Source organism: Microchirus variegatus (genome assembly GCF_963457635.1).
Source record: "Microchirus variegatus genome assembly, chromosome: 15".
NCBI classification, from domain to species: Eukaryota; Metazoa; Chordata; class Actinopteri; order Pleuronectiformes; family Soleidae; genus Microchirus; species Microchirus variegatus.
The window spans coordinates 5,800,790-5,828,422 of record NC_139816.1 but is presented as its reverse complement, the minus strand read 5'-3'; the positions used below and the strand labels follow the sequence as shown (position 1 = coordinate 5,828,422).

The following is a 27,633-nucleotide window of genomic DNA, read 5'->3' as shown; positions in this document are numbered from 1 at the left end:
CTGTCTGTGCGTGTGTGTGTCTGACCTCCGAAGCCCGGTCTCATGGCGAAGTCGTGCTCCTCGATTCTCAGCAGCTGCTCAGTCTTTATAAGCAGTGTTTTGGTGCTGTCCTGCCTCTTCAGCTTGTAGTCGATACGTCTGCAGAGACGACAACAACAACACACACAGACACACACACAGACACACACACAGACACACACACGCAGACACAATGAGTGAGTGATTAGTAGCTTCATAATTACAGGGTGAATCTCTGATTAGAGAAATCTCAATTAGTGGTCTTCTCTGTCTTCTCTCTCTCATTCATCCTTTGCCAAAAACACACACACCACAGCATTAATCAAAGGTGTGGCACAGCGCCATCTACAAAAAAACACACGTGCACACACACACAAACACACACACACACACACACACACACACACGTGCACACACACGGAGCACAGACATCCAGATGCTACTGTACAGTACATGAGAAATGTGTTGTTCCAACAAGACTACATTTCCCATCAGCCCCCTGAACATTAAAGGGTAAGTTAAGGGGTGGCTGTATGTCGCATTTTCAAACCTTTATCTCACTGTTTGACAGACTTCTCCAACAGGAAGCTGAAGTTTATAAACCACTCACTCTCCCACACCAAACCCCATAGAGAAAATCAGTGATTTTAACATCACAGCACACAGGAGTTCACAGGAGTTGTTGATCCACTGCTGCCTCCATCACTAACTTCAACTGTCTTCTTTTGTCAATTCGGCTTTTGAAATCATTAATTCGGATTCACCTCAGTGACACAAAGTGACCACATGAGGCAGCAGTGGACCGGCAGCTCCTGTGTCCCTGTGAGCTAAAATCACTGGTTTTCTCTATGGGGTTTGGTGTGGGAGAAACAAACCATATTTCTGATACAGTATGATAATGATTTTAGATTTTTAGGAGAAAGAATTGTTAAAATATTGATATTAAGTGGCTTTAAAGATTTGTTTTGTCCTACTTCACCAAGGAAAGGACTGCTATGTGTGTGTTTGTGTGTCGTTCCTGTGTCGTTATAAAGGACCACACTATGTTAACGACTGGGAGGATTATTCCAAATAAAGTCACCACATCCTTTTTCACTGGTTTTCACTTGGGTCACATGTTATTCCTGGACTACAGGCTGAGTCTCAGGGCCACGTTCAGAGCGAGGTTTAGTGTTCACTGATTTAAGTCCATTAAAAATGTCTTCAGGTTAGTGATGATGAGATTAGTGTCACATTTGGGAGGATTTGATTTTTTTGGGATTCCGGGTTAATTTAGGGGATTATGGAAAATGGGATTTGGCTCAAAAACATTGTGTGACCTCGTAATGATAAATGGACGCGTGCGTGTGTTGTGTATGTGTGTGTGTGTGTGTGTGACAAAGTGAGGTGACTTTCAAAGGGGCTTTTCATGCATCATCAGATGCGTGTGTGTGTGTGTAGCTGTAATTAAACCTCCAACATCCTTAAGTCTGGGTTTCCTTGGTTTCCCTCTGTCAGACACACAGAGCACTTTATTGTGTCTTTAACTTTTGTCTGTTTATTTGTGTTTTTCTGAGGACAACTGCAAATAAACACACAATCTGACACTGAAAAAAACACAAAATAATTCTCTATGGCCTTTGGTGTGGGAGAGTGAGTGGTTTACAAGGGATTAGAATCAATATATTGATTAAAAAAAAAACAGCAATAGGATTCAGCAAATTTGTCTCTCTCCCACACCAAACCCCATAGAGAAAATCAGTGATTTGAGCTCACAGAGACACAGGAGCTGCTGGTCTGCTGCTGCCTCGTGTGGTCACTTTGTGTCACTGAGGTTAATCTGAACAAAGTATTTCGAAAGCCGAATTAACAAAATAAGACATTTGAAGTTAGTAATGGAGGCAGCAGTGGATCAACACCTCCTGTGTGCTGTGATGTTAAAATCGATGGTTTTCTCTATGGGGTTTGGTGTGGGAGAGTGAGCGGTTTACAAACGCACATTTCCTGGTTTAAAAATGTTATTTTGCACATTTTTGCACACGTTTGTGTTGAGAATCCATTCATTTAAAAGGAGGTTGATCATGCAGAACACGACTGGGGTTAAACGGAACGTTTTAAAGAGTCTTAATTGCGGCCTTTTACTGCAGCATTTCTCTGCACAAGCTCCAGGAAACTTTGGCTCCTGCTCTTTTTTCTTTTTTCTTCTCCTGATTAAACAAATAAAAACGTGAGTCAGACGAGGTTTTTACGCACTAATGCGGTCAGAGCAGAGTTACTATGGTTGAACTCATAATCTGAAGTCATCGTTTCTCACAGGAAACCAACAGAAGTGAAAACATGAAACACAGAAGTGGACGAGCTGAAACCTGACGGGAACTTCAGTGTGTGATTTCTTTAAGAAATCAACTTCCTCCACAAATATTTGACAATAAATAAATACTTTTCCTCAGAACCTCAGTATATGAGGAACTGGTTCAGTGTTAGAGTTAAGACATGAGACACAGTCAGAGGTCTCAAACCTGTGTGTTTTTGTTTATTAATAGACTCATTTTGCATTATAAATATGATTTTATTGGAAAACTATCACTTTTATTTTGAGATTACATAAAAAATCATCATAAATATTGACATTTTTCTCAAGATTATGGACTTTTTCTTCCCCTACTGACCAATCTAGATACTCCGTGGTCTCCAGGACATTTGAGTTTGAAGATTCATACGTGAAGGTTTGCAATAAAATCACGTTTTTAATTCATTTGATTTGATTACTTGTTGTAAATGAGTCACTAGTAGAGCTGAAACGATGAATCGATTATTAATCGATGACTAAATTAATCGCCAACTATTTTGATAATCGATTATCGGTTTGAAGCTTTTTTCATGATTAAAACAACATTTCTGATTGTTTTAGCTTCTTAAAAGTAAATATTTTCTTGGTTTCTTTGCTCCACATAAACAGAGAAATCATTAAAAGTGAATAATTTTGGGTTGTGAACAAAACAAAACATTTGAGAACATCGTCATTTCCAGGTTTGACAAACACTGATCAACGTTTTTTAACATTTTTTGACATTTTATGACCAAACGATTAATCGAGAAAATAATCGTCAGATTAATCAATTACGAAAATAATCGTTAGTTGCCGCTCTAGTCGCTAGATTACGCACAAATTTGCTCTTGCCACAATTAAGATTGCGATTTATATAGTAATCGTCGCACAAATCTCTGTCAATTAATCAGTGGGAAAATGGGATAAAAATACAGATTAAAAACACTATAAAACATTAAAAAAATAAAGGTAGAGAACTGAGATTAGGGGAAACAAAGTTGTTTAAAATACCCACAAAGATTTAAATACTAATAAGACGATGATGAATGAAAAGACTAAAGGTGTTTACTTCTAAAAATACAGTCTGAATGTTCCAGACATGAAGACCTGAAGGATCCAGAAGGTCCAAGACCAGTAAAAGGACCTTAACGTGTGTGTGTGTGTGTATGTGTATGTGTGTGTGTGCGTCTCACCCTCCGAACTTGAACCTGCTGTTCTCCTCCAGAAAAACCTCCTTGTGTTTCCTGCGTCCAGAGCCTCGTCCTCCGGTCGCCGTGGCAACGAGGTTGGCCAGAGCCAGAATCAGCAAGTCCACCTTCATGTTTCACAGGTTCCTCCACTGCCGCAGCAGCAGCAGCAGCAGGAACAACATGGTGACCACGTCCACGTCCAGGTCTCTGTGGTCACAGTGAAGACAATAAAGCCATTGTTTCTTTCTCACATCTTCACCTACGTTTGTTTACGTCCGTGTTTCTCTGCAGGAACCTTCACGTCCCGGCCTCCGTCCACACTTCTCCTCTGTCTCTGTCGGTCTGTCTGAGGATGTTTTATCTTTGCATCTTTCAATCTCTGATTAAAATCGATACCAATCTGACACTAATTCCACGATAATCCTCTTATCCGCCGCCGCCGCTGGTGCGGCAGGCGGTCTTTCGCTAACCTACAAACAGACGAGCACACACATCCATCAGTAATCTGGATTTTCTCAGCGGGACAATGGAAAAGCAGGCACCTGGTGTGTGTAAGAGTGTGTGTCTGTTTGTGTACAGTACGAGGTTTTTGGCACACGCCATGAGCTCAAACAATACACAACGGAGACAAAAATGAAAGATGTAATCTGAGCGCGAGCAGAGAAAACAATATCTAATCCAGCACTTCTTTTCCCTCACTCAGGTTTCACTCATCGGGAAACGTATCGTAATTTACAGCAGAGCGACGAAGAAAAAAGATCACGTATAAGATAACATCTGCAACTAAATCACTTCCACATTTCTGGAGGGGTATTTTTTTATTATTTTTTTTTTTAAACAAAATTTCCAAATCAAAACAGACCAAACCTTGTTCCACTCAATCACCAAATATGTGCCGAGTCATATTTATGTCCTTCCTCAACTGAGCTGATTTAAGCTGAGTCACTAAAGTTACAGCATGACACCAGGATATCGTTAATGGACCTTTGTTTAGTCAAGTATAGAACATTTAGGAACAATTACTGCCCATAATTTGAATAAACTAGCCTTAAGTATGTTTGTAGAAGTGTGTTTTAGCTTTAAACGTTTTATTTTTTTTGCTTTTCGTCGCCTTAGAAAAAGCCATTTACACTTTAGACCGATGTGAAGGCCACTGCAGTTCCCTGATGCGCCATTAGATGTCACTAACTCTTACACACTGGACATTTAATATAGAGAAAATCAGTGATTTTAGCTCACAGTGACATAGTGATATTACTTTTTATACCATACATTATATTTTGTTAAATTGGCTATTTCTGTGTGAGATGCTGTAATTTTCCTGATTCTTACAATCAATCAATCTATATATATATATGTGCATATATGTTAATTTATATTACAATACCATATATTATTAAATATTTATATGATATACTAGTATATATATATATATATATATACAGTATATACATTTAAATTGGTGTTGCTCTGGATTTTTTTGGCCTGTTTTTTTTCCATTGTATTTGTGTTTTTTGAGCCTTCATTTTCCTCCAGAGGGATTAATAAAGTTCTATCTAATGTAATCTAATATAATATTTAATAATACTTTATTAATAATAATAATAATAATAATGATAACAATAATAATACTGATGAGTGTATCAGTGTCAGGACTGTACTTGACAAAGCGGACGAACTAAAACAGCTCCACGTTGAAAACGTACCCCATTGACATTTAATGGTGCTCCCTCTGTGTGTGTATGTGTGTGTGTGTGTGTGTGTGTGTGTTTGCCATTTTGCCAATCATGACCAAACTCCACCCATTCAGAGGCTGTGCACACGTGTGTGTGTGTGTGTGTGTGTGTGTCCTCTCTAAATAACCTGTTGATCCAGTCAAACGAACAGCTCAGTCTGAGGAGGCAGCAGAGTCCACTCTTCCTCTGCTCTTCACTTCTTCCTCTTTCTACTGAATTACAGCTGAACTGTGAGTACATACTCTATATATAGATATATGTATACTGTATATATATATATACATATTATTTCTTCTTCTCTAAATGTGTGTCTGTTTTCCTTTCACTTTTCATGTGTACATTTTATTTTGTAATTTTGCCAATTTATTGAACCCACATACTTTTCTCCAAGAAGTGATAACATGAATATTATAATAACAATAATAATAATAATAATAGTGATCCGCTGTAATTAAATTAGCGCTGTGTTATTACCAACAGAAAATGACACAGAAAAAAAATCCATTCATGGAAAGCAATCAGCTGTTGAGATATTGATCTGAATCACAGGTGTTTACTGAAGGATGGAATTAAGGATAAAACTGATTTTTTTCATGCGATAGTTCCGGCTGTTTCCAGGTTTTGTGTCACATCAGATAAAAACAAAAATCTACACCTGCTTAAGTCAACAATGTGCCCACAGTGTGTTTGACTCGCTATCTCAGAGTGTCAGACGCACTCTTCTGACTGGAAACTGACGTTTGCGTCACTTTGGACACAGCTCACTCTCCCCTGCACCAAAGTCCATAGAGAAAAACGTCAATTTAAAATCACAGGGAAACACGAGTTACCGCTGCGCTGCTGCCTCCATCGTGAGATCAAATGTGTTATTTTGTGACTTCGGTGTATGAAATTATTTGTGTTGATTAACCTCAGTGACACAAAGTGACCACACGAGCCAGCAGTAGACCAGCAGCTCCTGTGTCCCCGTGAGATAAAATTGATGATATTCTCTATGGGGTTTGGTGTGGGAGAGTGAGTCAGAGCCATTTTTTGCTATATGCGGACTATGCAGCTGCAAAGGGCCCCACAGCTACCAGGGGGCCCCAAAACTGCAAGTTCAGACTCATATTTTATTATATTTTTGAGAATTAAAATTACCTGTCTTTATTTGCATGTATTGGATGCATTCATTATGCATACATTTGCAAAGCATGTAAGTGTTTGTGGGGTAATCAGAAAAAGTTAGGAATCTCTACCTCGAGTTTGAAAAAAATAGGGGCCCCCAAATAGTATCTTGCATAGGGCCCCCAAACAACTAGAAACGGCCCTGGAGTGAGTGGTTTACGAAATACAAACTCAAACTTGAGTTTCCTCTATAAAAACGCTGTTTACCATCAAGATAAAGCGTCATATATACTCTGAAAGGTCCACCCTGTGTATATATAACACACATATATATGTGTTGGTACACATGTAGAATCGCTTTGTTTTCCCACCGATCTAATCTGTTCGCTGAACTCCAGCCAACTTGGCGGTGCCGTGCTGCCGCCGCCCCATGCCTGCGTCGGAGCCAAACGAATCTACACGGTGACCTCTGACCCCGGCAACAATTGCCCTCGCGCCCTCACCTGACCCACGAACCAGCACACAATCACACGCACAGGAAAATGGCACAAACAGATATGGATGTACCATCCACGATCGGGGGGCATTTCTTCATTTAATTAAAATAGGGGATGTAGCGCGGGACGGTTGGCAACCGTACTTGAACGTCCTCCCATCCTGTCTTTTGAAGACGGTCCTGGTTCCTCTCTGACTGCGTATGCCCCCACTTCCCGGGCTTTTGTTCCCTTTGTTTGTTGACGACTGTTTTGACATCGCGGCGTTAGCCTCCGTCAATATGGAATCGGAACTATACATAAACAGTCTTCTTCTTTGAAGAGGTTTTCAGTAATCACGGCATCTCCATCCCCCATCAAAACACTGCAGTCCATAATATACGTTTCTGTGTGGGCAGGCCCCTAAAATGTCGTCTCGAGAGTCTTCTACTCTGGGTCAGTCCACTGTCGCAGAACTTCTCTGTAACATTGACCATTGCTGCAAACGTTGAAAAAGGACTTATTTCAGCAATGGTCAGTGTTACAGAGAACACCGAGCCACAGAGACAGTGGACTGACCCAGAGTGGAAGACACTCGAGACGACATTTTAGGGGCCTGCCCACACGGAAATGAGTGTAGGTGAATATGCATTCGACCACAAGAAAATGGCGTTTAGGAAAACCTGAAACTGTATCTACAACGTCGTCTTCTCCGTGTTTTTGGTGTAGCAGCGTTACAGCGCCACATACAGGCCTAGCATATTATGGACTACAGTGTTTTTGAGTCCTTTGGGGTGGTGGGGGGATGGGGGGGGTTGTGTGGATGGAGATGCCGTGATTACTGGAAACTTCTTCAAGGAAGCGGAGCAAAGAAGAAGACTGTTTACGTATGGTTCTGATTCCATATGGACGGAGGCTTACGCCGTGATGTCAAACCAGTCGTTGACAAACAAAGGGAACAAAAGCCAGGAAGCCAAGACAGGAAGGGAGGACATTCAAGTACGGTTGCCAACCGTCCCGCGTTACATCCCCTATTTTAATTAAAAAAAGAACCCCCCCCAATCGTGGATGGTATATCCCCCGCTTTTCAAAATAGAAATACGCGTTGCCTTGAAATCTGTTTGTGGCATTTCCCTGTGCGTGTGATTGTGTGCTAACCAGCAAACAATCACACGCACAGAGTCAGGTGAGGGTGCGGTGTGCAATTGTTGCAGAGGTCAGAGGTCACCGTATAGATTCGTTCGGCTCTGACGCAAGCAGGGGGCGCCGGCGCGGCACCGCCAAGTTGGCAGGAGTTCAGCGAACAGATTAGATCGGTGGGAAACCAAAGTGATTTTACATGTGTACAAACATATCCTATATGTGTTTGTTGAGTGGACCCGTAAGAGTATATCTGACACTTTATCTTGATGGTAGAAAGCGTTTTAGAGAGGAAACTCAAGTTTGTGTTGTTTCGTAAACCGCTCACTTTCCCACGCCAAAGTCCATTAGGAAAAACGGCAATTTTACACCACAGCACGCAGGAGTTGTTGGTCCACTCCTGCCTCCATCAGTGACTCCAAATGTCTTATTTTGTCACTTTGGTGTTTGACATATTTTGTTCAGATTCAGCTCAGTGACACAAAGTGACCACACGAAGCAGCAGTGGACCAGCAGCTCCTTTGTCCCCATGAGCTAAAATCACTGATTTTCTCTATGGAGTTTGGTGTGGGAGAGCGATCAATTTAAAAACTTTTTACAATTTACTGTAAGGAAAGTTTGTCCAACAGTGAGATAAAGTGACAAATATATTGTTTACATATTCTTAAACTCAAGCAGGTGTAGATTATATGACGTGAGTCCTGCGTTAAGTGGCTTTAATCCCTAATTCTGCTGTGTTTTCAGTGATCCTGAATTATCACTTTAACAGAAACAAACACATAGAATGTGCACAGTGAGCTGAGGATAAGCTGCGACTGCACCTTAAAGAAATACTCTGGTTGTTGTAATATTAATAACAGTAGTAAATCTTTATGAAGGCTCTAAATCACCTGATTACATTGTTGTCTGCGTGTTACTCGCTGCTGTGCCAAGGACGGAGGATGTGTCTGACCTCCATGTGACACAAAAGACTTAATAGTGTAGTAAAATGTGTTGTTCATATTGTATGAGTCATGTGTATGTATAGACTTCATATGCACAGGAGGGAGTGCTGGGTGATTTTTCTGCAGCTTATTATTCATTAAATGCTTTGTATACTATAGATTATATGAATTTTATCTTTAATTCAATTGTCTTTAATATAACATGGAGAAAATAAGAGATTTTTTTTTTCATTAAATTTGAACATTGAAGAAGTGAAAATTTCCTTTTGTTCTGATTTTTGTATTTCCTGGTCTGTTATTGACCGTTTTAAAGTAAAAGATAATCTATGTTGTTATAACTTTCAGTGATCTGGGAAATGCTAGAGATTAAAAAGTGTTGTTTCAGTGGCAGCTCAGTGACTTGCTGATAATGAGATTATTAAAGGGCGATGCTGTGTATTTTACAGGCAATGGTGTAATGATTAGTGGCGTGGACCCGAAAGCAGACGGAGACGGAGGTGGCTATTTCAAAACAATATAAATTTATTTACGAAAATGTATAACAAAAAGCGACTTCCCAAACGTGGGAAGCGATAGGGGATAGATGGAGAAATAGGAGGAAAATTGTCCTTGCAGCTACTGCGGGGGTGACTCGGCAGGTCGGCGGAAATCCAGCGTGGAAACAACTCACGAACGTGGCACAGGAGATCCCAGGAGAATAGGGAGACCGGAACAGCCAAGGAGTTGAAGACCAGCAGGAGACGTGACGACCTGGAGCGGAGACGAACGGGTAAGTAACTTTGTGAGGTAAGTACAGCGAGAGAGCTAGCAGCATGTCTTTACCCATGTAAGTTCGAAAACGATCTGACACCGGTGATGGGAAATGGCTCCGCCTTTAAGCCCTGCTGATTATACATCTGATGCAGGTGAGGAGGAGCCGCGCAGGTGCAAGTGATCACCGGTGTCTGGGAACTGGATCAGCCACGCCCCCTGCAGAGTCAGAGGAGAGGGGAAAGAGCAGCAGCCACAAAAAACAACACTAATAATAAAATTGAGGAGAAGGTGCAGGTGGAATCGTAACAGTACCTCCCCCTCAAAGAGCGCCTCCTGGCGCTAGGCCAGGCTTATCCGGGTGGGTCCGATGGAAGTCCCTCAGCAAGTCCTTGTCCAGGATGAAATGGCGTGGAACCCAAGATCTCTCCTCCGGACCGTACCCCTTCCAGTCGACGAGGTACTGGTGACCCCGGCCCCTGCGTCGGCTGTCCAGGATACGCCTGGCTGTGTAGGCCTCCCCCCCGTCGATAAACCTGGGTGGAGGAGGAGGGTTGGAGGGTGGGACCAGGTCCGACTCCTCCACTGGTTTTAGGAGTGAGACGTGGAAGGTCGGGTGGACTCGTAAAGCTCTAGGAAGCTTCAGGCGGGCGGCGGACCTGTTGACCATCCGCTCGATGACGAACGGCCCAATGAAACGAGGCGCCAACTTCCGGGACTCGACCTGCAGGGGAAGGTCTTTAGACGACAGCCATACCTTCTGTCCCGGTCGATAGTCTGGAGCCGGGATGCGGTGGCGATTGGCCTGCCTCTGGCTCTGGATGGAAGATCGTTGAAGGGATGACCGGACCTGTCTCCACACCGCATGGCACCGGCGAAGGTAGCTCTGGACAGAAGGGACGGCGACCTCCTCCTCCTGGAAGTCGAAGAGGGGTGGTTGGTAGCCCAGGGTCGCCATGAATGGAGAGATGCCGGTAGATGCGGAGACCAGGGAATTGTGCGCGTATTCCACCCATGGAAGCATGGAACTCCAGGAGGCGGGGTGGCGGGCGGCGACACAACGAAGGGCACTCTCCATGCTCTGGTTGGCCCGTTCTGTTTGGCCGTTAGACTGGGGGTGATAGTCCGACGTGAGGCTGGTGGACGCCCCCAGCGCTGAGCAGAACGCCTTCCAGACCTGGGAGGTGAACTGAGGCCCTCTGTCCGAGACGATGTCCTGCGGGAACCCGTGGAGTCTGAAGACGTGTTCGACCAGTAGGTCCCCCGTCTCGATGGCAGTTGGGTGCTTGGTGAGCGGTATATAGTGGACGGACTTCGAAAACCGGTCCACCACCGTCAGGACCGTGGTGTTTAGGCGAGACGGTGGTAGACCGGTAACGAAGTCCACCGCAATGTGGGACCAGGGACGACGTGGGATGGAGAGTGGCTGCAGGAGACCAGCTGGAGGGCGGTTCGAGGTCTTCCCTCGGGCACAGACGGGACAGGCTCGGACGAACTCGGCAGTGTCCTGAGGCATGGAGGACCACCAAAATCGCTGGCGGAGGAACCGGAGAGTGCGATTGAGGCCGGGATGACATGTGAGCTTAGAGCCATGCGCCCACTGTAACACCTCCGAACGTGCCGCGCCCGGGACGAAGAGCCGATTGGGAGGACCGTCCCCTGGGTCTGGTTCCTCTCTTTGGGCTAGACGAACCCTCTCCTCCACTGGCCAGGAAGCGGCTCCCACGATGCAAGCTGGGGGAATGATCGGCTCGGGAGACAGAGAAGGTGGATCAGGTGAGAATAGTCGTGATAGTGCGTCCGGTTTAACGTTCCTTGACCCAGGTCGGAAGGTAAGGGTAAAAACAAATCTCCCCAGGAACAGGGCCCAACGTGCCTGCCTGGAGTTGAGACGTTTAGCGTCTCGTAAATAAGATAAGTTTTTATGGTCTGTCCAAACGATAAAAGGAAAAGACGCACCTTCCAACCAGTGCCGCCACTCTTGGAGTGCCAGCACGACCGCCAACAGCTCCCTGTTCCCCACGTCATAGTTCGCCTCGGCCGGAGAAAGGCGTCGGCTGAAGAAAGCGCATGGGTGCAGCTTTTGGTCGGCAGGCGAGCGTTGTGAGAGAACGGCTCCCACTCCAGTGTCGGAGGCGTCGACCTCGACAACAAACTGTAGGGAAGAGTCAGGGTGGGAGAGGATAGGTGCAGATGTGAACAGTACCTTGAGTCTCTGGAAGGAGTTCTCGGCGTCATCGGACCAGCAGAATGGTTGCAGCGGAGAGGTGAGTCGAGTGAGGGGTCCAGCCACCTTGCTGTAGTCCCGGATGAATCGCCGGTAGAAGTTCGCGAAACCCAGGAATCGCTGCAGCTGCTTCCGGTTGGAGGGGGTCGGCCAGTCCCTCACCGCACTGATCTTGGCCGGATCTGGAGACAGCTTACCCTGGTCGATAATGAAGCCTAGGAAAGGAACTGATGAAGCGTGGAAGACGCACTTCTCTGCCTTGGCATACAGTTTGTTCTCCAGCAGTCTTTGCAGCACCATGCGGACATGCTGGACGTGTTCCTGCTCGGACTCCGAGAAGATGAGGATGTCATCCAAATACACGAACAGGAATTTGTCCAGCATGTCACGCAGAATGTCATTGACTAGGTGCTGAAAGACTGCTGGAGCGTTCGTTAATCCAAAGGGCATGACAAGGTATTCAAAATGTCCCATTGGCGTGTTGAAGGCGGTCTTCCATTCATCGCCCTCTCTGATGCGAACCAGATGGTACGCGTTGCGAAGGTCGAGTTTGGAAAATATTTTAGCCTTGCACAGAGGGCTGAAGGCAGCGTCCATAAGCGGCAGCGCGTATTTGTTGTGGACCGTGATCTCATTGAGACCACGATAGTCGATACACGGGCGCAGGGTACCATCTTTCTTCTGAACAAAGAAGAAACCGGCTCCGACAGGGGATGAAGAGGGACGAATGAGACCAGCGGCCAGAGACTGGTTGACGTATTCCTCCATGCATGAGCGTTCGGTCTGGGAGAGGTTATACAGCCGTCGGGAAGGTAATGTGGACCCCGGAAGCAGGTCAATGCCGCAGTCGTATGGTCGATGGGGAGGAAGTGAGAGAGCCAAGTCCTTGGAGAACACCTCCCCGAGGTCGTGGTACGCCGCCGGAATCGTGGAAAGGTCTGGTGGCTTGGAAACCGGAACCGGAGAGGTCGAAGGAGCGGGCAGTGCTGAGCGGAGGCAGCGGGAGTGACATGGAACGCTCCAGCTGGAGAGTTGCCCAGACGACCAGTCGAACCGGGGATTGTGGAGCGCCAACCAGGGCAGGCCCAGCACGATCGGGGAGGAAGACGACGGAATCAGGAACAATTGAAGCAGCTCGTGGTGGTTGCCGGACAGGACCAGGGCGATGGGTCTGGTGCGAAGAGTGACTGTGGCCAGGATCTTGCCGTCGAGGTCGTGGATCTCCTTCGGAGTCTCGAGCGGGATCGTGGGGATCCCGGCCTGGAGGGCAGTGTCCAAGTCCAGGAAACAGTCGTCTGCGCCAGAATCGACCAGACAGGGGAGCGTGATCGACTTCTGGTCCCACCGGAGTTGACCTGGGAGGATCACACGTCTCTTTGTGGCACGGGAAACGGCACCGCCTGCCAACACTCCTGCGTGTGTCGGAGGGCTTAGTCCTTTTGGGCGTACTGGACAGTTTGCCCGTTGATGGCCCAGTTCGCCGCAGTAGAGGCAGGCCCCGCTTCTCACCCTCACCGTCCGCTCCGCGGAGGTGAGTCGAGTACGCCCCAGCTGCATCGGTTCAGGTGAACCAGGAAAGGTAGAAAAAGGAGGCAGAGGAATGGGAACCGGATTGTGGGGACGTGAGTGGCTAGTGACGCGCCGGCTACTCGCCGTTCTCTCTCGATCCCTCTCCTGGATGCGATTATCGAGCATGATACACAAGGCAATGAGTGAATCTAAATCGTGGGCGTCGTTCCGTGTTGCTAGTTCATCGCGTATTTCTTTATTCAGATTTCTAACGAACATAGCGCGCAGCGCCGCGTCGTTCCACGAACTCTCCGCAGCGTGAATGCGGAACTGAATAGAAAAATCAGCCACCGATGAATTACCCTGTTCGGTGTTGATTAGTTTGGAGGAAATATCGGACTCCTGAGGAGAGTGATCGAAAACTTTGCACAACTGGCTGGTGAACGACGAGTAACTAACTGAAGCGGGGGCTGCGTTGGATAGCGTGGCCGTTGCCCACTGAGCGGCTCGCCCCGACAATAAGTTTACCACGAAGGCAATTCTGGCGTTGTCATCGGGGTAGGTGCGTGGTTGTAAGCTAAAAACTAGCGAACATTGAAAAAGGAAGCTTGTGCATTTACCAATCTCCCCGGAGAATCGTTCGGGGATGGGAACAAAAGGTTCCCGCGGCGAACTAGTGGAAGTGGCTAAGCTAGCGCTACTAGCCGCAACTACCCGCTCCGCGCTAGCGGACACGGAAGTGGCGGAGGCTACGGGAGGGTTAGCCGACCTAGCAGCATTAGCCATGAGTTCGCGGAGTGAAAGGGAGACCTTCGAAAGCATCTGACTATGGCGCCCGATGAGTACGCCCTGGGCGGAAATAGCCTGCTTAAACGCGTCAAAGTCCGCCGGGTCCATGTTGGTCAGATCGTTATGTAATGATTAGTGGCGTGGACCCGAAAGCAGACGGAGACGGAGGTGGCTATTTCAAAACAATATAAATTTATTTACGAAAATGTATAACAAAAAGCGACTTCCCAAACGTGGGAAGCGATAGGGGATAGATGGAGAAATAGGAGGAAAATTGTCCTTGCAGCTACTGCGGGGGTGACTCGGCAGGTCGGCGGAAATCCAGCGTGGAAACAACTCACGAACGTGGCACAGGAGATCCCAGGAGAATAGGGAGACCGGAACAGCCAAGGAGTTGAAGACCAGCAGGAGACGTGACGACCTGGAGCGGAGACGAACGGGTAAGTAACTTTGTGAGGTAAGTACAGCGAGAGAGCTAGCAGCATGTCTTTACCCATGTAAGTTCGAAAACGATCTGACACCGGTGATGGGAAATGGCTCCGCCTTTAAGCCCTGCTGATTATACATCTGATGCAGGTGAGGAGGAGCCGCGCAGGTGCAAGTGATCACCGGTGTCTGGGAACTGGATCAGCCACGCCCCCTGCAGAGTCAGAGGAGAGGGGAAAGAGCAGCAGCCACAAAAAACAACACTAATAATAAAATTGAGGAGAAGGTGCAGGTGGAATCGTAACAAATGGAGTTTCAATAAGATAAGAGGCTTTAACACAGATTCAGGCTCAGAGTTTGTCCATTTACTTATTTGCATTTTCATGTTATAAATATTGAATTTAGATGTTAAGAAAGTGCGATAAATGTGTGAAATTTAATCGCAATCTCTTTATTAATGTTTAACTCGGGTAGAAATAGAATAAGCAGATTTCCTACAACCTGAAAATGAATTATGGATTATCAATCTGTGACAAAACTAATTCACAATTTACGTTCTAACACCGTTATTGTAGCAGATAATCTTTTAAAAAAAAGTGGGTTTTACTTTAAAACAGTCAGTAAAAAAACAGAAAATAAGATCAAAAGCACAATTATACCTATAAAATATTCATATTTAACAGAAAACCCACTGCACTTTTGTACATATTTTGAGTTTGTGTTATTTTTTGGTTGCCTTTCTAATTTTAATCTATTTAAATGAACCAAAAACACCAAGTCCAATTCCCTGTATGTGTAAATGTACTTGAGAACTTCTTAAGTTTGAATATTTACTTGTTTCTTGTTTTTCTTCAACACTTTCACATTTCCGTAACATTTAAAGGACCAAACACTTTCGTCGTTTCAGGAATTTAAAGAGAAGATATTTGCATTTTTTCGAGCTCACGTTTGCCGTGAACTCATTCCTGAACACATTTTCCAGCTCAGCTTCGTGAAAACAGAAAAACTCGTTCTTCGCTGCGCGAGCAGAGACGAAAGTCTTTATTATGTCATTCCCACAATGCATTTCTTCTTCAGACTTCATTTGAAGTCTCCCACTGAACATTTTAACAGTTTAAAACGATTAAACTAAAGCTCCCATTCATCTTGTTTTGCTAATTTAATTTCGCATTCACACACAGTTTCTGCATTTCTCTCTCGTGTGACTTTGATTTATCGGAGACCTCGTGACCCCGACTCTCTGCGTTAACCCTCTACAACGCGATCGATGGCTGAATCAGCGCCAGGACACTTGTTCCTCTTTGATGCAGGATTTCTCTCTCGCCTTCATGTTTGTTTTAGATCGTCACAAATGCGCTAAAGTGTTAAGATAACACACTCCTCACAGCGGAGTGGAGCGGTAAAGATTAGAAGATGAAGAAGAGGAAAAGTGTTTTTTTTTTCCTCCACAGGTCGTGGCAGAGGAAAGACTTCGTGGCTCCAGGTGTAAATCTGCTTTTAATTCTCGCTCTCTTTTGAGTCTGAGGATGGATCCCACCTGTTCATCAAAGGATCAAACGGGGATTCTCCTCAGAACGCCGCACACGTTCTGACATGTGCTTCCTGTGTCCATATCATCAGGAATGCGACTCTAATCATTTCTTTCGTTCTTTTCTTCTGTCTTTCTCTCTGCACGTGTGAAGCCAAAGCAGTCAGAGAGGAACAAGGACACGACACCCAGGAAAGAAGAAGAAGAAGCATGGACTGACGAGTGTTTGTTTGTGTGCATCTTAAATGTGTTGAAGCTGATATTAGCGCCATGTCAGCGATACACACCGTGGCCTGTTTCCTTCTGTGGATCAGCTTCACCTCGCAGGACAAAACCCCAGGTAAGACACAAACGCCTCTTTGTGCTGCAGCCTCAACCGATCCGTCAGCAGGGAATCGACAGGCAGCAGAACCTGATCCACAGATGCATTCTGGGAGGGAAAAAAAACAAAAACACACATGCACGTGTGAATGACTGCAGGATTTGTGATTATTTACAGAGACAATTCCTCTGGACGTCAGGGTGGAAAAACTCCTCTGACCACAGTGAAATGACAGAGCAGCTGAAGTTAAAAGGAAAAACCTGGTCTGGCTCCACTTTCACAGTCTGCACAGTAATTCCTGTCAACTGAGATCATGACTCAGCAAAGTCATGGGAAACATATGTGGTAAATCTGACTAAAAGATTCAATGAAACTTTAACTCTGTGCAGATAAAGGTGCTACGTTAAATCAGTCCTTTTTTCTAAAGGGAAACCAAGAAAAAACAGATTGTATCCACCTAACAAAAGGCTGACCTCGTAAAAAACCTACTCCACCTTAAGTCTACAACCTCTTTATCTCATGTTTGCCTCTTTACCTCACCATTGGACAACATTTTCCAACAAGAAATGCAAGTTTGTGTCACGCTGTAAGCCGCTCTCACACATGCACCAAAGTCCATTGAGAAAAACAGCGATTTTACATCACAGTACACAGCAGGTGTTGATCCACTGCTGCCTCCATCACTAAATTTAAATGTCTTATTTTGTGACTTCGGTGTTTGAAATCCTTTGTTCGGATTAACGTCTGTGACACAAACTGACCACACGAGGCAGCAGTAGACCAGCAGCTCCTGTGTCTATGTGAGCTAAAATCACTGATTTTCTTCATGGGGTTTGGTGTGGGAGAGTAAACAGGTTAATAAAGCGACACAAACTTCACTTTCCTGTCAGATAATGCTATCTAATGATGAGATAACGCAGCAAATACATACTTCAGATATATCTAACCCTAACCCTTTTGTTAAGTGGCTAATGTGTTTTTCCTGGTGTCACCACTACCAGATAGAGATAGGGCTACAGCGATTATTAGATTAATTGTCAGTTTTTCTGATTTTTCAGCTTCTTATTTGAGAATATTGTCTGGTTTCTTTGCTCCATAGAACAAAGAAATAATTAAAATGTCATCATTTCCAACATTTCATGGACCAAACGTGTAATTAAAAGTATTTATGTATACGAGTATGAACATAATTGTTAGCTGCAGATCTGGATGAAGGCCGTGTGTCAGTTCAAGGTGAATTCACAAAGCTCAGGCTTTAAAGTCAGTGATGTTGTTTGATCGCAAACTTGTAATCTCGTTTTAAACGTGTTAATCAGCTGATCTGTCAGTCACGGGGCTGTAGTCGTGTGTGTGTGTGTGTTTTCCTTAATTAACAGAAAACACACACACACACTTGACAGTTCCCGTTTCTCACAGAGGGAAACGTGTTTGCTCGGTAAACAGCTGCAGTTAAATAAACCACAAACACTTATGCAACGACATGAAATGTCACGTTAGATCGGGAACGGCGGCCAACGTCGACGCGTTGTGCAGGTGTGAGTCACAACAGTGAGTCACAACTCTGCTGAACCTGCTGTCAAAGCCCTGATTCACAGGAGGAGCAGCTGTGCAGGAGCGGTGGGGAAGGTTCTGACAGAGTCAATCGCAGGATAACGTAACAATCAAACCTCTACTTCAGCCAACGTCACCTCAGAAACTCGTGTGTGTGTGTGTGTTCAGCTACACGAAGACCAACAAACGAGAACCTGACACCTGCTGGAACAAAACCAACCATCTGATTCCAGTTTGGGCTCAAATGTTTTCCAAGAGTCGTACAGACTTATCGCTGCGAGAGAAACTGGAGCAGGGGCAGAGGAATAGCTGGGATGATAGGTAGTAGGGTAGGGTTAGGGTGAAGGACGGGAAAGACCGATAGAAGACTCGGTAGGATGGGTAGAGCAATGGATAAGACGAGTGGAAAGAAAGATTTTGAAAGGTTCGTAGGATGGATAGAAGGATTGGTACATATACTGTAGGTAGATGGCTGGGTAGGTTGGGTAAGGTGGGTAGAAACATGGGAAGGTTGAGTGGAAGGTAGGATAGGAAGATGGGTGGCAGTTAGGCAGAAGGATGCATACAATGGGTAGAATGAGTGGAAGGATGGGTCGACTTGATAGAAGGATACATAGGATGGGTAGAAGGATAGTTAGACTTGGTAGAAGGATGAATAGAATGGGTAGAATTGGTAGAAGAATACACAGGATGGTAGGATGAGTGGAAGGATGGGTAAAATTGGTAGAAGGATACACAGAATGGGTAGGATTAGTAGAAGGATGGGTAGACTTGGTAGAAGGCTACATAGGATGGGTAGGATGAGTAGAGTAGAAGGATAGGTAGAAATGGTAGAAGGATACATAGGATGGGTAAGAGGATGGAAAAGATAGATAGGAGACTAGGTTGGGTGGGTAAAACAACAGGATGAGTGGAATGGGAAAACATGGGTAGAAGACTGCAAAGGAAGGGAAGAAAGATTGGTACATACAGTAGGTAGGTTCGGTAAGGTGGATATGGAGGTTGGGTTGTAGGATAGATGTGTGGGTGTGTGTGACATACCTGAGCTCTAACATTTCGATGAATCATATCCTGGATCAGACGTCCACGCCCTGATCACTGATCAGGTGAGAGACAGTGACAAACAACCTGCGGTGTTGTTTACAGTCAGGAAAGATTGATGTACAGACATCAGAGTTATTGTCATTTCAACCTGTAGATCCTGATGAACGTCGCTGTCTGGAGTCTGCACAGACACATCAATCAAACTGTTTGAAACAGCTGATTGATGGATACAGAACGAACATGCTGTGAATTCCAAGAACATTCCGAGGAAACTGCCAACATCAGTGACATCATTAGGATGCTGATGAACAATAAAGCATGTTTACATTTTAGTAATCACCCTCATGGTCGGGCTGGCTCACTTCTAGGATTTCCCAATAATTAGGTTGGGTTTTCCCGTTTTGTTAAACTCATGTGGTTAATGTGGTTCTAACCGGTTTCATCAGTGCAGGCTGGAGTCCAACTCTGGCTGCTTTTTGTCAACACCATTAACAGGTAGCAACACATAATGTTTTGCAGGTAAAACATGGGACACATTGTTGCCCTCAAGGGCTACGGCTTGACAGCCTGTGCCACGTCTGATGACTGATGCCTGAAGACTTGAAGCAAGATCTTGTTGTCAAATGATTTCAAGACTCTCCATAGCTGACAGACACAGGTGTAACGGTTTATTACCGACTTCTTTATTACCGAATTCTAAAGCGGATGAATCTACGATGGATTCATGAAGAAAGAAGATGTTTGAAATTCCACAATAACAACCACGAAATACAAGTTTAACGACCAACATCAGAGATGTATAGAGACTAAGACCAAGATCAAGATCAGAGCTGTAGAGACCAAGACCAGAGGTGTACCTGTACTAAGACCAAGACAAGAGCTACCAAGATCAGAGTTGTACCAAGACTAAGACCAAGACAAGAGCTGTAGAGACCAAGACCAGAGGTGTACCAAGACTAAGACCAAGACCAGAGCTGTAGAGACCAAGACCGGAGGTGTACCAAGACTAAGACCAAGACAAGCACTGTAGAGACCAAGACCTGAGGTGTGCCAAGACTAAGACCAAGACCAGAGGTGTACCAAGACTAAGACCAAGACAATAGTTGTAGAGACCAAGATCAGACTTGTACCAAGACTAAGACCAAGACCAGAGTTGTACCAAGACTAAGACCAAGACCAGAGATATACCGAGACCAAGACCAGAGCTGTAGAGACCAAGACCAGAGGTGTACCAAGACTAAGACCAAAACAAGAGCTGTAGAGACTAAGACCAAAGCTGTACCAAGACTGAGAGACAGACAGGCCCGAGATGTAACACTAGTAAAACGTTGTTGTGTCCTACATGAGCTCGGTCTTTCCTTGTGTCCACAGATGTCACGGTGACGTGCTTAGTGTCAGAAGACTGCGTGCTGCCCTGCAGCTTCAAGCCCGGCAGCAAGGGGACCGTCGAGTGGTTCAAGCAGGACGTGGTGGTGTACAAGTTTGACCAGAACGAAAATGACGACGACGGCGCCGCCAAGCGCAGCAGCGAGGACGACGACGGCGAGGCCAGCAAGCAGCTCGCGGCGCGCGCGTCTGTCTTCACGCACCTGCTATCGCAGGGCAACGCCACCCTGATCGTCAGGAAGAGCGGCTTCAAGGACAGAGGCACGTACAGGTGTCACGTGCGCACGTCGACCGGCTCACATGAAGCCAAAGTTATCCTGAAGGTCAAAGGTGAGTTCCAGACCAATAAAAATGGTATGGTTTTCGTTCAGGTTCAGGTGAGGGTTGAATTCCCATCCATTCTCATGGGAACGTCTAAAATAATGCTATCACTGCCTTGGTATCCATGGTTACCTAGCTAGGGTTTCTTGTGAGACCTCCTGATTCGGAGGATCAACTCTGCTGATCTTGCGAGGCTGGTTTTTTGCTAACATACAGTAGGGGGCAGTGGAGACGGCCCCCAATTTTCATGCAACAAGATATTGAAGCATCTCAATGACTCTGAAGCTGTTAAACTAGGGTAAAAACTCTGGCATAGCTCTACTTCAAAACGTCTCTGTGTACCACACTGTGTTAATATAGCTCTAATGTTATCTGCAGAAGAATGATATCACACGCTGCCAGGTTATATTCGGCACTGGCATTTAGAGTCTATCATCAGGGACTGCTGGGAAACGAGAAAGCATGCTGAACGTGTGTGTGTGTGTGTGTGTGTGAGTGTGCAGCACCCATCCAAGGTGTGCACATGGAGCTGACGAGGCTGAGCGGCTACGAGGAGATGAAGTGCACGGTGCGCAACGTCTTCCCCGCGCCTCGCGTAACCTGGGCGACTGAGCCGCCCACTTTCGAGGACCTGCGACCGGTAACGCGCATACTGGCAGACAAACAGGGGCTGTACACGGTCGACAGCCGCCTCAGATTGTTGAACGGTCAGCCTGACCTCGTCTACATCTGCAAGGTCACCACCTCCTACGGCGGCCCGGTGTGGATGACCTCGCTCAAAGAACGAGGTGATAAACCACAACGGTTCACATGTTTTAAAATCCAACATTGGCAGTCTGTGTTCAAACATATCCTCCCGCCCTCTGGTAGAAATAAAAGGAGCTCAGGGACGAGACCTGACCATCCCCTGCTCCGCCCCTTCTTACCTGAGCAGCCCCTCCCTGGAGTGGAGCTTCTCAGATGGCGAGGACCCCGCCCAAATCCTCAGCTACGACAGCCGCTCGGGGCGCAGCACCTCCGAGTCGCTCTGGGAGGGACACGTGGAGCTGGACGGCTTAAAGGTGCAGTTCGGAGACGGTTCTCTGCGGCTGATGGACCCCAAGCACGCGCAGCACTCGGGCAGCTACGTCTGCAAGTTCCTGGCTCCGTTCAAAACGCACATGGAGCGTACCAACGTCATCATCGACGACCCTGTCGGTGAGGTCAAACACACAGAAACTATCATCAGGCTAAGACAGCTGAACAGCACCGTGTTTACCTTTTGATCCACTGGATCCAGAAGAACCTTCTGATCTGTATAGAACGTTACCATCTTAAATAAACAACAGATTTTATGGGAAAAATGTTTGGCCGATCACCTACCCATCACCCATCTGTTCAGATTTCGCTGAGATACACATCTGAACTTCAGTGGGACCTAAATTGATGCCAAATCTGTAATCTGGATCAGATCCAGATGAAACTTAGACCGACGGTAGAGCGACTGATGCTGCAAATACATATCGGCTTTCATTAAAACTGATTAGTTTTGATGGATATCTTGGATATATTTTTACAGTTTTGCCCATTTATAAGAGGAGTTCTTGAACATTTGATCTTTTTTGTGATGTCATCAGTGGGTAGAACTAATTTTCACGGGAACCTACTTAAGTGATCACCTACCCATCCCAACTGTAGACAAACTAAATAACCACCTAAAAATGTAAAAGTTTAAGAGTTTACTATGTGTGTGTGTGTGTGTGCAGGTCAGAGAAGCACAGCACCGAAACCGTCTCATTGGTGGGTTTTCGGTCTGGTGATCGTAGGACTCATCCTCGCCCTGGCGGGAATGCTGGCCTACATGAAGCTAAAAGGTAAGGATGGCAACACCGCATTGACGGCCAGACTAAACAAAGCCTCATCGCTAACCTTAACCATAACCAGTTCATCATTCATCAGAATCCACAGAAAACAGTAGTTTTCACCATGAATAGACAGACATCAGTTTTGTTATTGAACAAAATATACTGACAAGTGCAGAATATGGGAAGATTAATCATTAATTCAACTTTCAAAGACACAAGAGAGAAACAAGATAAACACAAAGACAGGGCCACAAAATCCACAACACCAGCAGCGCTAAATCATGCACGAGCATGTAAGAATAAAGAAAGTCATAAAAATGTAATATAGCAGTAGAAAAAGCAATAAAGCCATGAGTAAACAATTGTGTAATAAAACGACATCATTCATCACTGAAGGCAAGTCAGTGTTAATGTGGGTTAGAGGCTGTTGTAAAAGCCACACTTTGTGGCATTTGCTGCCATCTAGTGGTAAAGCTGTGTATCACAGCCAACTGAAAAAACAACAATTCTTTATTTCCCAGTGATGATGAACGATTTAAAGCATAATTAAAGTTTTGAGATACCTGTATATAGCTGCTATTATATAATCATTGAGATGTCCTTTTGTTTGTTTGAGCTGCATCGTGTTATTAAATTAAGTATTTGTCATTAATTGTTTCTTTCTGTCTTCCCAGGATCAGGAAAGAAGTCCAAGAACGACCCTGAAGAGGTCACCGAGCTTCATTCAGTCAGAGGTCAGTCATCAAAAAACTGTGATACCCACTATTAGCCACTAGATGGAGCCAGAGAGTAAATTATAAAAATAACTGCCAGAGCACAGAATAGTGACACGACTCTTGTTTATAAAAATCTGTGATCCACAAACTCTTGTTTTGCGCTTTTTTTTTCCCTGTCAGAGAACCCGAGCGCCGTCAGCGCCAAAGGACAACCAGGCCTCCAGGGCAGCGCTCAGTTAACCTGAGAGCAAACACAGAGCACCACCACCACCAGACTAACAGAATACTAACAAACACTGAAGAGCAACGGAGAGCCGTTTCTATTATTTTTTTAAATGAATATACTGAATTATACTGTGTTATATACTGTAAAATGACTACTTTGGTATTTTTGAATGTTTTTAAACCCTGACAATCATCTTCATGTAGGGTTTGTTGAGTCATGATCTTGATGGATCAAAAAGTAAATTTTCATCCAGGAACAGAGGAACACTAATTGGATTTCAACCTCATGGATGAAGAAGGTTCAGTTCCTCTGACACAGTTCTGAGTTCAGCTTTAGAACCTGGTCAAACCAAGTCCATCAATCATCTTCTGCCCTATGAGGGTCGCAGAGGGAGGTGGAGCTAAACCCAGCTGACACTGGACAGAGGCGGGGCATGACGACCTTTCACAAGACCCATATACGTCAACAAATGACCGATCGCGTGCACAGTTTTACAGTCTCCGGGTGAAGACTGCAGTTACGTCAACGTTATTTCAATGTCAAGACTGACGAGCCAATGTTTTGCTTTTGGATCTCAAAGGTTTGGTGGTAGCGCAAGATCACCAAGGCATGACGATGTTAAGGTGATGAATCCCGTGACAGTACTTACATTCAGGATTGTTAACCTCATTCTAATCTGGAGGTCCACCGGGATTCAGACTGCTTTACTTCACTAACCTATATACCTGAGATCGATGAAGAGTGGCATTTTTCAGTATTTCCGTACTTTTGCCAGATTATCTACTCAAATTAAACTTGACGCCTGGCAGTCACGCTCCGTTAGCTGTCTGCAGGGATAAGCCAGCAAGCGCTGGTAGTTTTTCCTTACCGATGGGACTATGGGCCTTTAGATGCCTGGTGATAAAATTACAAGAGAACCTGGGAGTTTGTTCTTCTTCTCATAATTTCCAGGAGGCTGTACACTGCCCTACACAGCCTGAAGATCTCTCTCCAATCCATCCACCATGTCCAGGATGAGCCAATGTTTTGCTTTTGGATCTCAAAGGTTTGGTGGTAGTGCAAGATCGCCAAGGCATGACGATGTTAAGGTGATTAATCTCGCGACAGTACTTACATTCAGGAGTGTTAACCTCATCCTAATCTGGAGGTCCACCAGGATTCAGGCTCTATCGTACCATTCAGCACCAGAAAGTGGCTCATTGTTGGCTCAATTTATTTCTGCTTTACTTTTATGTCACTACCCTACATACCTGAGATCGATGAAGAGCGGCACTTTTCAGTATTTACGCTTTTGTCCGCCGCAACTTTTGACAACTTGCTTTCGCCAGATTATCTACTCAAATTGAACTCGACGCCTGGCAGTTACTCTCCGTTTGCTGTCTGCAGGGATAAGCCAGCAAGCTCTGGTAGTTTTTCCTGACCGATTGGACTATTGACTCTATACTGCCCCCACGATGTCCCACGATAATTGCTTTGTTTCGTGTCTCTTTGAATGCTCCCCTGCGAGGAACCACAATGGTGGACGAAAGGCTCCGTCTTTTCCAAGGGGGTATAAATGGGCCTTTAGATGCCTGGTGACAAAATTACTCGAGGCTGTACACTGCCCTAAACAACCTGAAGATCTCTCTCCAATCCATCCACCATGTCCAGACTCAAAGTTCCTCACCGCAGTAACCATCACACGTCATAATAGCTCCAAATTAGCCAAGTTTCCATCTGCTCTACAGCTTCCAGCAAGAGCCTGGACCAGGACGGAGCAGGACTGTGTGGAGAAAACCTGAGGTAGATGAACAGCAAGCAAACACCAAGCAGGAACCATATAAGGAAACAAAGTTAACCAGTGAATCACAGTGTTATCCTGAAAATTTCCCGAAGGTTTCATGTTTTCAAACGTGGGCGAGACCAGGCATTGTCTTGTTCCTGTTTCCTTCCTGGGGTATTTCTTTTTACAGAAACTACTATAAGCAACCGCTGAAGTAAATACGCACACAATTGTCCTGAGCTGCTTTCAATGCTCTACTGTAACAAAAAGGTCAGTCACTGTCTGCGAGTGACTGTTACAGGACAATGCAGGCAGGAAGAGGGCGACCTTTGACCTACAGTCAAACACTGTTCGTCAGACTTACTCTGATATTTTCACCGTACATGAGCAATACTGTACCTCTATCATGTGTCTATGTGTCATGATTTATGTCATGTTATATAAAAAAAGACTAACCACTGAGCTTGGAGTGTTGTCTTATCATGTGCATCATACACCTGGAACCACACCTGAGATTCCAGTACCACAGTTGTTTATTCATAAATTCACAAAGGTAAAGTAGAATAGTAAATAACTAATAACTAACATGGAAAGTCACTTTATTTTTCATAATTAAAACAAGTTGAGTGTGAATGTTTTCTGGTTCCTTCCTTCCATATAACAAAGAAATCATTCAAACAGAATAATTTTGATTTGTTGACAAAACAAAAGAAACTGGAAACGCTGATCAACATTTTCTGATAATGTTTTGGACCAAACGATTCATCCACAATGAAAATAATAGTCATTTGCAGCTCTAAAACGTAATTAAATGCTAATTAAGCCAACTACAGTTTACAATATTAAGAATATGTTCAAAAATAAAATAAAAATACTACATTCTTTCACCCATTTATCTCACTATATATATTTTTTCATGAACCGCTCACTCTACTCCACCAAACTCCGCCAAAAATCACACACAGAAAACACACACATTTTTAGAAAGTGATTATTATAACATTTGATATCTGATTAAATAACGTCCTCAAATCCGCTTAGAATCCATAGGAAGTGTCGTAAGTTCTCATGACTGCAATACTCGCCTGTGAAAAACCCAATTTAAGAGTATAAATTGGGCTTACTAGGGCCCCAAAGCATTGTGGGAAATGTAGTCATGAGACTTAACTTTTGATTTTTCCCTAGACATGATTGTCAAAGTATATTAAAAGTGATTTTATTGCATTTATTAATACATTTAAGTTAATTTAACACATCATAGAAAATAGTTAAGTCTATTTAAAGAGGAGGGTATTCAGTAAATTAGTGTTTTTAGAGCCAGACTGAATAAAGTATTTTGAGTGTGATTGAGACAATGGAACATACCACCCACTGGCTCAGTGACTCATTGAAGAGTTGCCAGTGGCTCTGCATGGTGCACATAAGTTTTATATTTTTTACAGCGCCTGAAAAAACTATGATTTCATCGTGCTTTTACAACAAAGGAGGAGACACCAGTACAGAGGAAGGAGTCAAATAATACAATAACAGATACAATTGTGGTTTCACATGAAAACAAAGTCTTTAAGAAGGGGTTTTAGATGTAACCCAGGCCAGGTCATATTTATGGTAAAATCTCTCATACAGAATACCTTTATCATCCAGTTTTTGTTATAAAACGACTTGCCTTTAATCGTAAAATACACCTGTTATGGGGAGAAGTCGTGATTTTATGAATGTGAATATGTTTATGAAACAAAAGTTGAAAAAGTGATAATTTGACAGAAAGTGAACAATGAAATCAGTCAAATTCGACTCCAGAAACCCCCCCGGGAGCAAAGGGCCGGTCAAAAGCAGAGTTGGTCATGCAAGTTGAAGTTACTTCCTGCAAAACCAGATAAACATCTCTGACACACACACTGGAGACTGATTCACTAGGGCTGGCCTAATCCTCATCCTAACCCGGAAACCCGGACCCTGACCCTGACCTCAACCTAACCTTAAAGCACACCTTCACTTTAAAAATGTAATCATTTATGTTATGGGGACTTATTTTTTTCATCAAAATGTGGGGACTTAACTAAAAGAATGATTTTAACATGACTTTTATATCAATAACAATCAACACAGAACTGAATAACCAGGGGGTTCTGAGGGGTAGGGTATTTTTAATTTACTTTTTGGGCCTTTTTGCCTTTAATGGATAGGACAGTGGAGAGAGACAGGAAACAGGAGGCAGAGAGGTGGGGATTGACATGCAGGAAAAGACCACTTGGTGCAGGATTCGAACCAGGGTCGCCTGCAGCGAGGACTATAGCCTCAGCATATGGGGCAGGT

At 44.7% G+C, this 27,633-nt stretch overlaps 2 protein-coding genes across 2 annotated transcripts in view; one reads left to right on the top strand and one right to left on the bottom strand.

The window, feature by feature from the left end:
• LOC310937552 (gamma-aminobutyric acid receptor subunit rho-3) overlaps positions 1 to 16,566 on the bottom strand; it is a gene marked incomplete at its 3' end in the record, with an annotated part of 30,068 nt that extends 13,502 nt beyond the window's left edge. Inside the window, exons 1-3 of the mRNA XM_083901835.1 lie at positions 16,433 to 16,566; positions 3,520 to 3,723; positions 26 to 138 (exon numbers count right to left, since the gene is read on the bottom strand). Coding sequence (XP_083757961.1) covers positions 26 to 138; positions 3,520 to 3,647 — 241 coding nt within the window. The 5' untranslated portion in view covers positions 3,648 to 3,723; positions 16,433 to 16,566. The remainder of the gene's footprint in view (positions 1 to 25; positions 139 to 3,519; positions 3,724 to 16,432) is intronic.
• On the top strand, positions 5,403 to 25,860 carry LOC310937553 (CD276 antigen-like). Its single transcript, XM_083901836.1, has 8 exons — positions 5,403 to 5,482; positions 16,300 to 16,485; positions 20,434 to 20,778; positions 21,273 to 21,557; positions 21,640 to 21,966; positions 22,515 to 22,622; positions 23,288 to 23,347; positions 23,510 to 25,860. The coding sequence occupies exons 2-8, from the start codon at positions 16,416 to 16,418 to the stop codon at positions 23,572 to 23,574; spliced, it is 1,260 nt and encodes a 419-aa protein (XP_083757962.1). The 5' UTR covers positions 5,403 to 5,482; positions 16,300 to 16,415; the 3' UTR covers positions 23,575 to 25,860.
• Positions 25,861 to 27,633: the final 1,773 nt, after the last annotated feature.